The following is a 12848-nucleotide window of genomic DNA, read 5'->3' as shown; positions in this document are numbered from 1 at the left end:
TATGTACCCAAAAAGAAAAAAATTACAAAAACCTCTTAGATCAACTCTAAGATGGTGCAGTTATGATATTTGGTCGATAGAATCAGCTGGATTTACTTCTAAATATATTTTAAAATAATATCAACCTCTCCATCTATTCACATGATGAGCTCAAACTCATAGTTCGCCATCAAGTTATTGGATGGTTTCCTATTTCGAGTATACCGTTGAATGTTCTAAAAATATATGTTATATAATATTACAAGACCCTATACCCAAACAGGTTAGGCTCTGTATAAATATAAATGGCAGCTGCAAATTGCAACTAGAACCATTAACCATAATAGCAAAGGCATGTGAGAAACCCTTGAATCCTTGAGAGATGATCAAAAGAATAATTGACGGAGACAAAAGAAGAGTGTTACAATTGATGTCATTATCTCTTCCGTAAACTTGGTCTGTCTAATGCGAGCAAAAATGGAAGTTGTGGTCAAATATGGCAGCTACTAGCGTACAAAGACAAAAGCCCTCGAAAGCAAGAACAAAAAAAATATAAGAATGTGCATGAGAGGCCGAGGATGGTGAGGGGCATGGGCTTGAAAATTACATCAAACATGGGTTTCTGTCTTGGCTTCACATTGTGGCATATGGGTAGGTTTCCTATGTTTAGTAAATGTGATGTGAGCCACGTACCCGTGTCCACTAACTACTAATACAACAAATACCAGCAGCCCTCTCACTCTCTAAAACCATTAATTTCATTCATAAAAGAAACAAGGAATTTGTATATAAATCCTGAACTAACTTAAATGTTAAGAAAGCGAGGTGCGTTCTACTTGTCCCTTTGTGGCTGCAATAGATCATGATCTGAATTTGGGCAGAACTCAGCCGTCACTGTACTGGATAATTCATTATTAACTTTTTTTTAATAAATTACAACGATGTAACTTACTGAAATCATTTAAATATCAATTATGTGATGACGATTATGAATACTATATTTCAAAGAAAATCAACACCCAATATAAATGCGCGATGACTCGAATTACTACCCATACAGTAAGAAAAGAAATGATTTACCACTAAAAAAAAAAAATATCTTTAATGGAGTGATATTACCCATGTAAAATATTTCACCCATTTACAAAAGAGGTTATTATTAAAGAAATCAAGACGAACGACTAAAAACTCTTGTGGGTCCCAATCTATACATTGATTGATTGCCCAGAAGGCCGCAATATGTGCTTATATAAAGCCTTGTGATCTTAACCTCAAAAAACCCCCCACATCTCCAGCTGCTTGTTCTCACAGACATTTCCCCAGACACTTTTCCAGTTCAGGAACCATCAGAAACGTTTGGTTTCCGCTCCACAATGGCTAGGCCACAGCAGCGGTATCGCGGCGTCCGTCAAAGGCACTGGGGCTCTTGGGTCTCAGAAATCCGCCACCCTCTCCTGTAATTCTCTATTCCCAGCCTCATTACTTGACGTTTTCTCCTTAGTTATCGAAAAACGTTTCTAATTTTTTTCATGTGCACATGAGCCAAACGTTTCTTTTTTTTTCATACTCTTCGCATGATCTTCGCATACCCTTTTGGCCTTTTCCTGTATTTGGTGTTATTAATAACGTTTACTGAATCAGTGTAATTTTTGGCGTGCAGAAAGACGAGAATCTGGTTAGGCACATTTGAGACAGCAGAGGATGCAGCAAGAGCATATGATGAGGCAGCAAGGCTCATGTGCGGGCCGAAAGCACGTACAAATTTCCCGTACAATCCAAACGAGCCACAATCATCCTCATCTAAGCTTCTCTCAGCAACTTTGGCAGCAAAGTTACACAAATGTCACATGGCATCTCTCCAAGCGACCAAAAAAAATGTACCGAAACCGCCGGCAGTACTTCAATCACAGTGTAAACCATTCGCCGGAAAAAGCATCGATGCGAGCGCCGGATGGCCGGAGACAAAATGGATTAATGAGGAAACTCAAGTTCGAAGTACTAATAACAGTCAACAGTTTAAAGCACTTGAAGATGATCATATAGAGCAAATGATAGAGGAATTGCTTGATTATGGCTCTATTGAGCTTTGTTGTGGCAATTCAACTTAGGTTATAAATAAACATATATTCTAAAATGTACCATTTTCTAATTGCTATTGCAATTAAGTTTCTTGTTTTGGTTAATCTTGATTATGTAGCTCTCAAGCTATCAAGTCATTTAGGTGACAATATGAATGTAGATATAAAAGTAGCATGAATAAATGTGAATCACTCAAAGGGAATTGGGGTATATGATCATATTATACGGCTGACATTAAAGATGAACGTGTAAAGGGCATATGATGATATCAGCGTTTGGCTTTTACATGTATGCATATATGCTTTGTTTCTTTTTATATCTTCATGTACATAAATTTCAAAGGGGGGAAAGAATCCTCAATCTAGAAGTGCAAAAGAGAGATGGATTAGGAGGATTTTTATTTTATTTTATATTTTTTTGGCTTGCAAATTTTAAGGGATTTTTTTTTTTAATTTTCATTTGGTGTCTTCTAATGTAGATTTATTATCATAACTGGAATTTTCATCATGATCTTTAGGTTTAATGAATGAAGCCTAAACTAGTAATCATCAATCAGTTCGTAGGGTCAATAATTGAAAGAAATATTAAAAATCATAAACTTCTCTGGAAAAATTATTGAGTAAAATAAAAAATAATGATAATATATTTTCAGATTTAAAAAAATAATTTCAAAGTCATTAGTTTTTAAATGGTCATTTTCACTTTTAGGATGACAAGAAGACATGTTAATAATAGAAAAAATATTTTCTTCAATGATGTTGTCTTTGATATTGAATGTCATGCAAGCTGTATTTTTCAACTACATTTTGGTCATTCTGAAGTGAAAACTAATTCTCTTATAAATATCTTATTTTGTAAAAAAAATTGTATTTATTTTTTAAAAGGTAGAGCGATAGATAAAGTTAAAATTAATTTTTTAAAGATTCAAACTCAAATATCAAATAAAATAATACTGCATGAAAGCTACTCCATTAAGTCCTTGGCACATGTAACTTCAAAATTAATGCTAAACATAAAATTTTAAAAGTTATCAAAGACACTATTTAAAATTTTGGGATTATAAAATTTAAAATATCAAATAAAAAAATTAAATTATGTACGTGTCAACATTTTGTTATGCATCCTTTTCATTTACCAATATGAACGGGATTCAAATATTTGGGAGTCACTGACGATGCATTGCCTCTTTCGATAAACATTCTCGTTAGCTTTATTATTAAAGTTGATAAGAGACTTGACAAGTTTTGGGATCATCAATTGATTTCTTCAGAAACATCACTTTCCAAAGGATCACTTTTGACCTATCTGTAGCTTATCAGTCGCTTTTAATTTCTCATATGGTGATAAAAAATTAAATTTATTTAATTAATAAATACAAAGTTTTATTGGATGCTAAATTATCTAATCTAGCATTTGATACGAGTATCATTAAAAAAAAAAAATCTCTCATTCTTTCTTTTTAACATTGAAGAAAGAGAAAGACATTCTCATTTAAAAAATTCTTAAAAAATCTTTTTTGAAGAATTTTTTAAAGCTTTTAATTTAATATTATATTATTTTTTATTTTTTCATTCTTGAAAAAAATTGTGTTATAATTATTATTACTTCGATGGAGAAAAAATTTTAATTAAAATAATATGAAGATATATTTATTTAAAGAATTTTTGAAAAATGACTAATTTTTTTGCTCTTTTTATACTTTTTTATTTGCCACATAAGTAAACAAATAGATATTTGAAAATTAAATTAGGAGAGTCTTTTAATAATACTCTAAGCACAACATACCTTTAACAGCGAAAAAAAAAAGAATTTTTTAGGGACATTTTTGTTTTATTTGAAAAAAAAAATTCACTCCAAATTTCTAACATTTTTTTAAATATTTTCATTATTGTTACTATTCTATGGGAATCTACTATGGTATTCTTGTACGTTCATGTCCAAAATAGTCTTTTTACATGTTGGCGTTACGCATAAAATCTATATGGGCTACTGTTCCACTTAATTTTAAAGTGGAGGTTCAAGTTTTCTTAGTATTTTTTGGGAATTTAACATTATATGTTGGACTTTAGTGGGCTTCGATTGCGATGGACTGTCATTGTGGTGCTATTGGCACCTCCCGGAAAATCAATTGAAGCCTCATTTCCAGCTTTATAGCTCTATTCTTAGTTAAAATTACATGAGAGGACAAAAATTAATTTAAATAAAATCAAACATAATTTCTTTTTGTTACTGATTCTTCACACCCAATCACCTGTTCCAAAATGATTTTGAAGTACTTAAGAGACAACATATAAATAGTTTATCAAATCTCCACAAAAAAAAAATTATAAACAATAAACTTTATTAAATCTGTTGAATTTTTTTTTTCTTTCAGGCTCTCAATACATTAACTTCTCATCTCTCGCATCTCTTTTGTCTTTTTAATTATTCATAGTTTGAATGAAATATTAGCTCCTAATTAGTTTCCAAATTGAAATTAGATCAAATTTTATATTATCACATAAAATTAAAACTAATGTTATAAAAAAAAAACACATCATTTGTTCATAAAATTTAACAAAACCCAACATTAAAACTCATCATATATTGGTGGAGGTGATAGATTTATGATGAAGAAAATGGGTGGTGGTGGTTTGATGTCAATGATGAACTTGTTGTGGTGAAGAGGTGGGTGTGATGGTTATGCTATAGAGATAGTAATTTTAGAAAGTAGTAAGATAAATTCAAAAATCAGGTTTAGTAAGATAATTTAAGAGGTTCAAATATCACTACTCAAAAATATTACGCATCATCTTTTATCTAAAACTTTTAGGAAAATGGATTTATTGTTGAAGTATGTAATTAAGTATATATGCTTAAATGAAACATGTATATATAATTGCTGATGAAGCAAAGCATGATCCTTTGAGATAGTTGTTTGCTCATGACTTGTATCCACAATTTGGGAAAAGCACTTCTTCTTTTTTCTTTTTTTTTTTTTGATAGCGATATCCACGCACTAAGCTTTTGCTTGGGATTCAAAAACTCGTGCTGACAAACATGGCCTTACAAACTAGCAGTCCCAGGAATTTGTAGACCCGCTCACCCGCATGTGACTTTGTTATCTCCTCATCATCACCAAGTCAATCACGTAATTTGATTTACCTACATCAACAATTTTTCTAGTCTCATAAATCTTTTCATGCATGTTACCATTGACCACATATATAATTACAACACTGTTGTGATACAGTATATTTTGTTCATTTATGGGTAATATTTGTATTAATTCGTAATGCTTGTTCGGTGTGGTTACTCTATTTGCCAAAACAAGTTTTAATATCAAAAGCTCTTTACAATATTTTGTTTCGTCGTTTGATTGTGACTAAAGCGGAGTTTTTGAATGATTAAAACAATCCTTTTACATATACTTGTTGGAGAATCTTAAATTTTGGAGCTTTTATTAGTAGATATTATAGAGTTAAATTGTCTAAATTATCTTAATTTTATTTTCATAATATTTTCATTCTTCTCATAATATAGCCTTAAAAAAAAAGAAGAATTGTCTACTTATACTTATGTATAATTGTAATTTTATTTTCTAAAAGTGGCGACTGATAGTCGATAAACAATTAAGATTTTCTATATTAAAATTTTACTCTACTTATAAAAATTTTATTAGTATAAGATTTACTTGAAAACTTCCACTACACGGACCATAGATATTATATAAGGTCCGTGAATAAAGTTGGGGTTTTATTTCTTAATGATTGATTATATGACAATTTGTAGACACGTGTGTGCGTGTCAATTCACTTGTATCAAATGGGTGACAACATATAATTACTCATTTGGCATGTTGCAGTGAACAGAAATCATGATTAATCATAGAACGGATAAGCATATAGCTAGCAAATTAAGACCTAGACTCTATTCCAAGATAATCTTCGATGCAATGTCATAGGTACATGCGATATGTGGTAACGGCGGTCATAAAAGAAAAGCAATAACACATGGTACCACCAAGCAGCTAAAACCATGTGCATGCTAAGCTAACATTCAAAATACAAACATGCATGCCATTCAAATATAAACACGGCTGCCCATGTGATGAATAAGTGAAAAGACAGAGAGATAATAGAAATGGAACCACATATGGCATGTATGCCGCCTAGGAAAAAAAAATGAAAAACATGGTCAGAAAGCGAAAGAACACAAAATTTATTAATAATTTATGTGATCTTATATATATATATACATATATATATATATATATGACTTTCTAAATTGATTTTAATGAAGAGAGAATATAGAATAGCCCTTGTCCCACCCTAGAAAACATAAGAAGAAATTAATATTGAAGTAGATGAAAGCATGTGCCTGCTAACATGCCAATGGGGGCAAGTAATTTTGGAAATCATGTGGCCATGCATGTGAAGGGATGGGGAAAGAAGGAGAAAGAAGGAAAGAGTTTTGTTGATGCGAGATTCCGGTTCTCCTCGTTTTACGACCAGGATCTCTGCTTGATCAACTTCATCACGACCAGGGGGTCTCCTCGCAAGGCTTCTTCTCCAGAGGTTCCTGCGCACACAGACAAGTCAGAGTACGCCGGTTATTTTCCCGGCGCAAACCCTCCGACGCTCAAGTCAGATATGAAGGTTCGGGGAACGCTTGCCACAGATCTTATGGCTTTTTCGTGGTTTTCTCTTCTTTAGAATTTCTTTTCCAATCTCAAAAATGCTAACCCCTTTACCTTCGTTGGCTACCTTTTTATAGGCTTCCTCTGAATCCCAGTTTTTTTCTTTTTTCGAGACGGTATGGGACTCTGACTGCCGCGTTATGGGCAAACGTGGGATCTTGCGTGTTACGCCACGGTTCTGGGGAAAGCGTGGCTGTCGTGGTTTTGTGAGATCTTGTTTCCGCTTTTTTTGGGGACGGTATGGGACTCCGACTGCTACGTTATGCTGCGTTATGGGCAAACGTGGGATCTTGCGTGTTACGCCACGGTTCTGGGGAAAGCGTGGCTGTCATGCCTAGATCCTCGGGCTGGAGAGCATGTCTTGCCAACTGCGGTCGACCGGGTCTCCTCGCCTCTCGACCTCTAGCCGGAATGGCCTTATGCCTCTTACAGGAAATTTACCTCGCGGATGACGTGCTCGTGGACGAGCAGGATATTTCTGCTCCTGTTCCCCCGCGCACCAGGCTTTTACGGAACACACCGGTTCGCAAAACTCTGCCATCAGATATCTGCTCACCATGCCTGGTCTCGTCGACGTATTTCTCCCAAACACCGGTCCCCCAGTTTCTGGTGTTGGGTAATGTAGTGGACCAGCAGTAGAAACTCGTTAGTACTCGCTCGCGTGGGATTGGAAAAGGCTGCCAAGAATCACGTCGCATTTAATTGCGGACGAGGTGACGTGGCAGAAATCCCCCCTTCCATTTGAATTTCAAACTGACGGTTATGAGACCCTCGGGATTCGGCGCTGTTAAATGCTGGCAACCCAAGAGTCCGTCCTCATTAGGAAAACCAAATCCTCTCTGTTAATTATTAACAAATTAATAAAAATATTTTTTGATTACTTTCTTGTGTTGTAATTATGAATTAATTTTCGTTTGAGAATCTGCTTGTCTTTGTCTAGACGAGCAGGTTCCGGCTTTGCTCATGGTTTTGCCACACGCCTTTGAAGATTCTTCAATGCCTGGGATTCGGCTCGCCTTCGCGCGGTCGAGCAGATCTTGGCACGCTTGGCATCTGTCTCGCCATAAAACAGGTTTTGAGACTTGGTGAGCCTTTGCATGCCTCAGGAATTTCTTCGAATGCTTTGGAGTCTGCTCGCCTTCTCGTGGTCGAGCAGATTCTGGCATGCTTGGCTTCTGTCTCGCCATAAGACAGGCTTTAAGACTTTGTGGAGCCTTTGCATGTCTTTGATTCTTCGAGGATTGGGATTCTGCTCGCCTTCTCGTGGCCGAGCAGATCCTGGCATGCTTGGCTTCTGTCTCGCCATAAGACAGGCTTTGAGACTTTGTGGAGCCTTTGCATGCCTTGGATTCTTCGAGGATTGGGATTCTGCTCGCCTTCTCGTGGCCGAGCAGATCCTGGCATGCTTGGTTTCTGTCTCGCCATAAGACAGGCTTTAGACTTTGTCGAGCCTTTGCATGCCTTGGATTCTTCGAGGATTGGGATTCTGCTCGCCTTCTCATGGCCGAGCAGATCCTGGCATGCTTGGCTTCTGTCTCGCCATAAGACAGGCTTTGAGACTTTGTTGAGCCTTTGCATGCCTTTGAGAATTTTCTCGGTTTCAAGCGAAAGAAATTCCTCGACGTTCCATCAATGGCAGGATTCGACTTACATGAAATTGTTTGGACATAAAGCGTGAAAGATAAACGATAATGAACATGAGCAAAAATAGCTTTCAAATGTGAACAAGTCTTACTGGAAGTATTTTCGGAGGTGTGCTGCGTTCCATGGGCGTTTCACCTCGTGGCCGTCCGTGCGAACCAGCTTGTAAGCTCCGGGTCCCGCTATCTGCTTGACTCTATATGGCCCTTCCCAATTCGGACCCAGCACTCCTTGAGTCGAATCTTTGGTGCTCTAATTCACTCTTCTCAGTACCCAGTCTCCGACCCTGAATTGCCGTATGTTTACCTTCTGGTTATAATACCGAGCAACCCTCTGTTGGTAAATGACTGATCGCTCGGCTGCTTGCTCCCTCCTTTCCGTTAGCAGATCAAGATTCAAACATATCTGCTCGTTGTTCTCCTGCTCATTGAAATGATTTGTCCGGTGTGTGGTCGTTCCTATCTCAGCCGGCACGACCGCTTCATGTCCGAAAGCCAAAGCGAACGGTGTCTCCCCAGTTGCGGTTTTGTGGGTTGTTCTGTATGCCCATAGCACACCTGACAGCTCGTCAACCCATGCACCCTTTTTTGCTCCAAGCCTGGTTTTCAAAAGCCTCTTGATGGTCTTGTTGGCTGCTTCTACTTGTCCATTCGATTGAGGGTGAGCAGGCGAGCAATACTTCAGCTCTATCCCGAGGTTTTGGCAGAAATCCCTGAAGCTGTGATTATCGAACTGCCTGCCATTATCCGTTACCAAGGCATAAGGGATCCCGTATCGACAGACCAGGTTTCTCCACACGAAGTCTGTTGTTTTCTTCTCTGTGATCCTGCTAAGGGCTTCTACCTCTATCCACTTCGTGAAGTAATCTATAGCAACTATTGCATGTGTTGCTGCTCCTCGTGCCTTTGGCAATGGGCCGATCAGATCAATTCACCATTGAGCAAATGGCCAGGGGGAGGTCATGGAGGTGAGCTTCTCTGGTGGTTGGTTAGAGAAATTTGCAAAACTCTGGCAGCTTACACAACTCCTGGTCTTCCCTTGCGCATCCTGGTGCATTGTCGGCCATAAATATCCCTGCCTTAGAACCTTATGGGCCAGGGACCTCCCGCCAGAATGATTTCCGCAAATTCCTTCATGTACTTCTCTCAGTACGTAATCCGCGTCGTCCTCATCCAAACACCGAAGGAACGGTAGTGTATATCCTCGCCGATACAGTACCCCATCAATCATCGTGTATCTCGAGGCCTGGGCTCTAATCTTGCGAGCTCGCAGCTTATCTGGTGGTAATACCCCGTCTCTAAGGTATGAAACTATCGGGTCCCTCCACGAGCATTTTTGTTCTATCCGCAACACCCCCAAATTCTGATCGATACTTGGGCTGGACTTCACCTCCAAAGGGACCGACTTTGGCATTTTTGGGTCGGCTACTGCTGCCATCCTAGCCAAAATGTCTGCTCGACTATTCTGCTCCCTGGGGATTTGTATCACCTCCACTGCTTCGAACTTCCCCATTATCTGCCTGACTATCTTCAGGTACTGCTCCATCTTCTCCTCTCTTGGTTGGAATCTTTCACTGACATGATTCGCAACCAGCTGGGAATCAGTTCTGATCTTAACTCTGTCTGCTTTCACGGCCTTAGCCAATTCCAGACCTGCTATCAAGGCTTCATACTCTGCCTGGTTATTCGTGGCTGCAAATTCTAACTTTACAGCATAGGAGATCTTCTCCCCCTCTAGGCCTTCCAAGACAATCCCTGCTCCTGAACCCCGCTCCCCTGATGACCCATCCACAGACATCTGCCATACTTGAGTTTCGTCATTGCCTATAACTGCATCTTGTTGATCTAAGCATACTTCGGGCTCTGTGAATTCAGCTACGAAATCGGCCATTGCTTGGGCTTTTATCGCTGCGCGGGATTTATAGTCTATGTCGAACTCGCTCAGCTCTACAGCCCACTTGACGAGTCGATCAGAGGCATCTGGCTTGTGCAGAGTTTGACGCAATGGCTGGTTTGTTATTACCGAGACCGGGAATGCTTGAAAATATGGCCTCAACTTCCGAGCAGCAACCACAAGGGCAAGTGCCCATTTCTCCAACGGTGGGTATCTGGTCTCAGCGTCAAGCAGGGACTTGCTGGTGTAGTATATCGGATACTGAACTCCTTCTTCCTCTCTCACCAGAACAGAACTGGCGGCCCGATCCGATATCGCCAAATACAGATACAACTTGTCCCCCTCCCTCGGTGTGGACAGCAGCGGAGCTTGCTGCAAGTATCGCTTCAAGTTCCGGAAGGCTTCCTCGCATTCTGGGGTCCATTCCGTTTTCTTTCCCCTCCTTATCACTTGAAAGAATGGCTGACACTTATCTGTAACCTTGGATACGAATCTGCTCAACGCCGCCAACCTCCCCGTGAGGCTCTGCATCTCCTTCAGGTTACGAGGAGACGTCATTTGCACAATCGCCTGGATTTTCTCGGGATTTGCTTCAATCCCCCTATGGCTCACCATGAATCCAAGGAATTTCCCTGACTCCACCCCAAAAGCACACTTCTCTGGGTTGAGCTTCATCTTATACTTCCTCAAAAACTCGAATGTCTCCTCGAGGTGTCTGACGTGTTCCTTCGGGATTTTGGACTTGGTGATCATGTCATCCACGTACACCTCCATGGTTTTCCCAATCAATGGCTTAAAGACTTTGTTTACCAGCCTTTGATAGGTGGCCCCAGCATTTTTGAGACCGAATGGCATTACCCTGTAACAGAACAAACCTTGGTTAGTGATGAAAGCCGTGCTCTCTTCATCCTGCTCGTACATGGGGATCTGGTTGTATCCCGAGAACGCGTCCATGAAGCTAAGCAGACCATGTCCAGCCGTTGAATCTACTAGCTGATCGATCTTTGGTAAAGGGAAGCTGTCTTTTGGGCACGCCTTATTGAGGTCTGTGAAATCCACACACATCCTCCACTTGCCGTTTGCCTTCTTTACCAACACCACATTCGATATCCACTCAGGGTAACTGACTTCCCGAATGAACCCTGCTCTCAAGAGCTTCTCCACCTCGCCATTTATAGCCTCATACCTCTCCTGGTTGAAGCACCTCCTCTTCTGCCTTACTGCCCGAGCACCTTTCTTTATTGCCAGCTTATGACATGCTACCTCAGGGTCAATCCCTGGCATGTCTTCATGTGTCCAAGCAAACACATCAGCATGAGCCTCTAAGCATTTCACCAACTCCTGCTTTTGCTCTCCCTTAAGTCTCGACCCGATTCTGATCGTCTTTTCCGGGTTCTCTGGTCCTAGGCTTACTGTTTCCAGATCCTCTACAGGTTCTTGTCTGCCCTTCTTGTTTTCCACTCGGGTATCGAGGGATGTTATCTGCATTGCTTCCCTTGCTGCCGAGGAGTAGCAGCTTCTTGCGATCCTCTGGTCTCCTCGTACCACTCCTACTACCCCATTCACCCGGTACTTCAGAGTCAGATAATGGTTGGACAACACCGCTTTGCTCATCCTTAAAAATGGCCGACCTAGGATCATCTGGTAAGGACCTTCCTCATCCACTACGACAAAGTCCAGTACCATTGTTCTTTCTGTCGGGGAGCTCCCAATTGTGATAGGCAGCTCGACCACGCCCAGAGGGACCAGCTTCCCTCCTCCGAACCCCTTCAAGGAGGTATTGGTGTATTCCAACTTCCGGTCGGCTATTCCCATCTCTTCCAGGATTGACTTAAATAACACATCAACTGAGCTCCCTGTATCAATCAGTATCCGGTCAAACTTCTTGCTAGCGACAGTAGCCTTGATGACTAAAGCATCCTCGTGGGGGTATAGAATCCCTTCCTCATCCTCATCCGTCCACATGATTGGCACTTGCCTGACCCTTGCTCGTTTGGCTGCTGGGGTGTTGAAGAGTACCTCTTTACTGGTCATGGCGTACCTATCATAATTTTTTCTCGATCTGTTGGAATCTCCGGCCAATGTTGGGCCCCCAGCTATCACCCTTACTGCGGGCTGCTCGCGCCTCAAGTTTCTACCACTCTGCTCTCCTTCACCTGTTGTGGCCACCATCGGGAAAATCCCATCCATAAACTCGTTCAGGTACCGATTTCTCACCAAATCTTCGACCTGGGTCTTGAGATCTCTACACTCTGCTGTGGTATGGCCATGGGTGCCATGGAACTTACAATAACGTCCTCTATCCCTCCTGTTGGGTAGCTTTGTTATTGGTGTAGGGAGGTGCAGCAGCCCTCGATCCTTTATGGCCTCGTACACCTCATCCAGGGACATCTTCAAGGAAGTGTACCGCCCATAGTCCGGGTTCTGGTCGATCAGGTGCACTGCTCTTTTTCTGTTTGCCCCGCTCTGAGTTGGGGGCGGTGGAAGTATTTCTGGTCTGCTCGCTCTGCTACCGTGGGGATGTTGATGAAGACCACCAGATGCCGACTCATGCCTTCTCCAAGGCTCCCTAGCTGGG

At 40.5% G+C, this 12848-nt stretch overlaps 1 protein-coding gene across 1 annotated transcript; it reads left to right on the top strand.

Annotated features, from left to right (window-relative positions):
• The first annotated feature begins 1258 nt into the window (after positions 1 to 1258).
• Positions 1259 to 2334, top strand: LOC18035979 (ethylene-responsive transcription factor ERF003). Its single transcript, XM_006427485.2, has 2 exons — positions 1259 to 1435; positions 1640 to 2334. Exons 1-2 carry the CDS (start codon positions 1353 to 1355, stop codon positions 2085 to 2087), a joined length of 531 nt encoding a protein of 176 aa, XP_006427548.1. The 5' UTR covers positions 1259 to 1352; the 3' UTR covers positions 2088 to 2334.
• The last annotated feature ends 10514 nt before the right edge of the window (positions 2335 to 12848 follow it).

This window comes from Citrus clementina, unplaced genomic scaffold (assembly GCF_000493195.1).
Source record: "Citrus clementina cultivar Clemenules unplaced genomic scaffold, Citrus_clementina_v1.0 scaffold_7, whole genome shotgun sequence".
NCBI lineage: Eukaryota > Viridiplantae > Streptophyta > Magnoliopsida > Sapindales > Rutaceae > Citrus > Citrus x clementina.
This window is presented reverse-complemented; position numbering and strand designations above follow the sequence as displayed.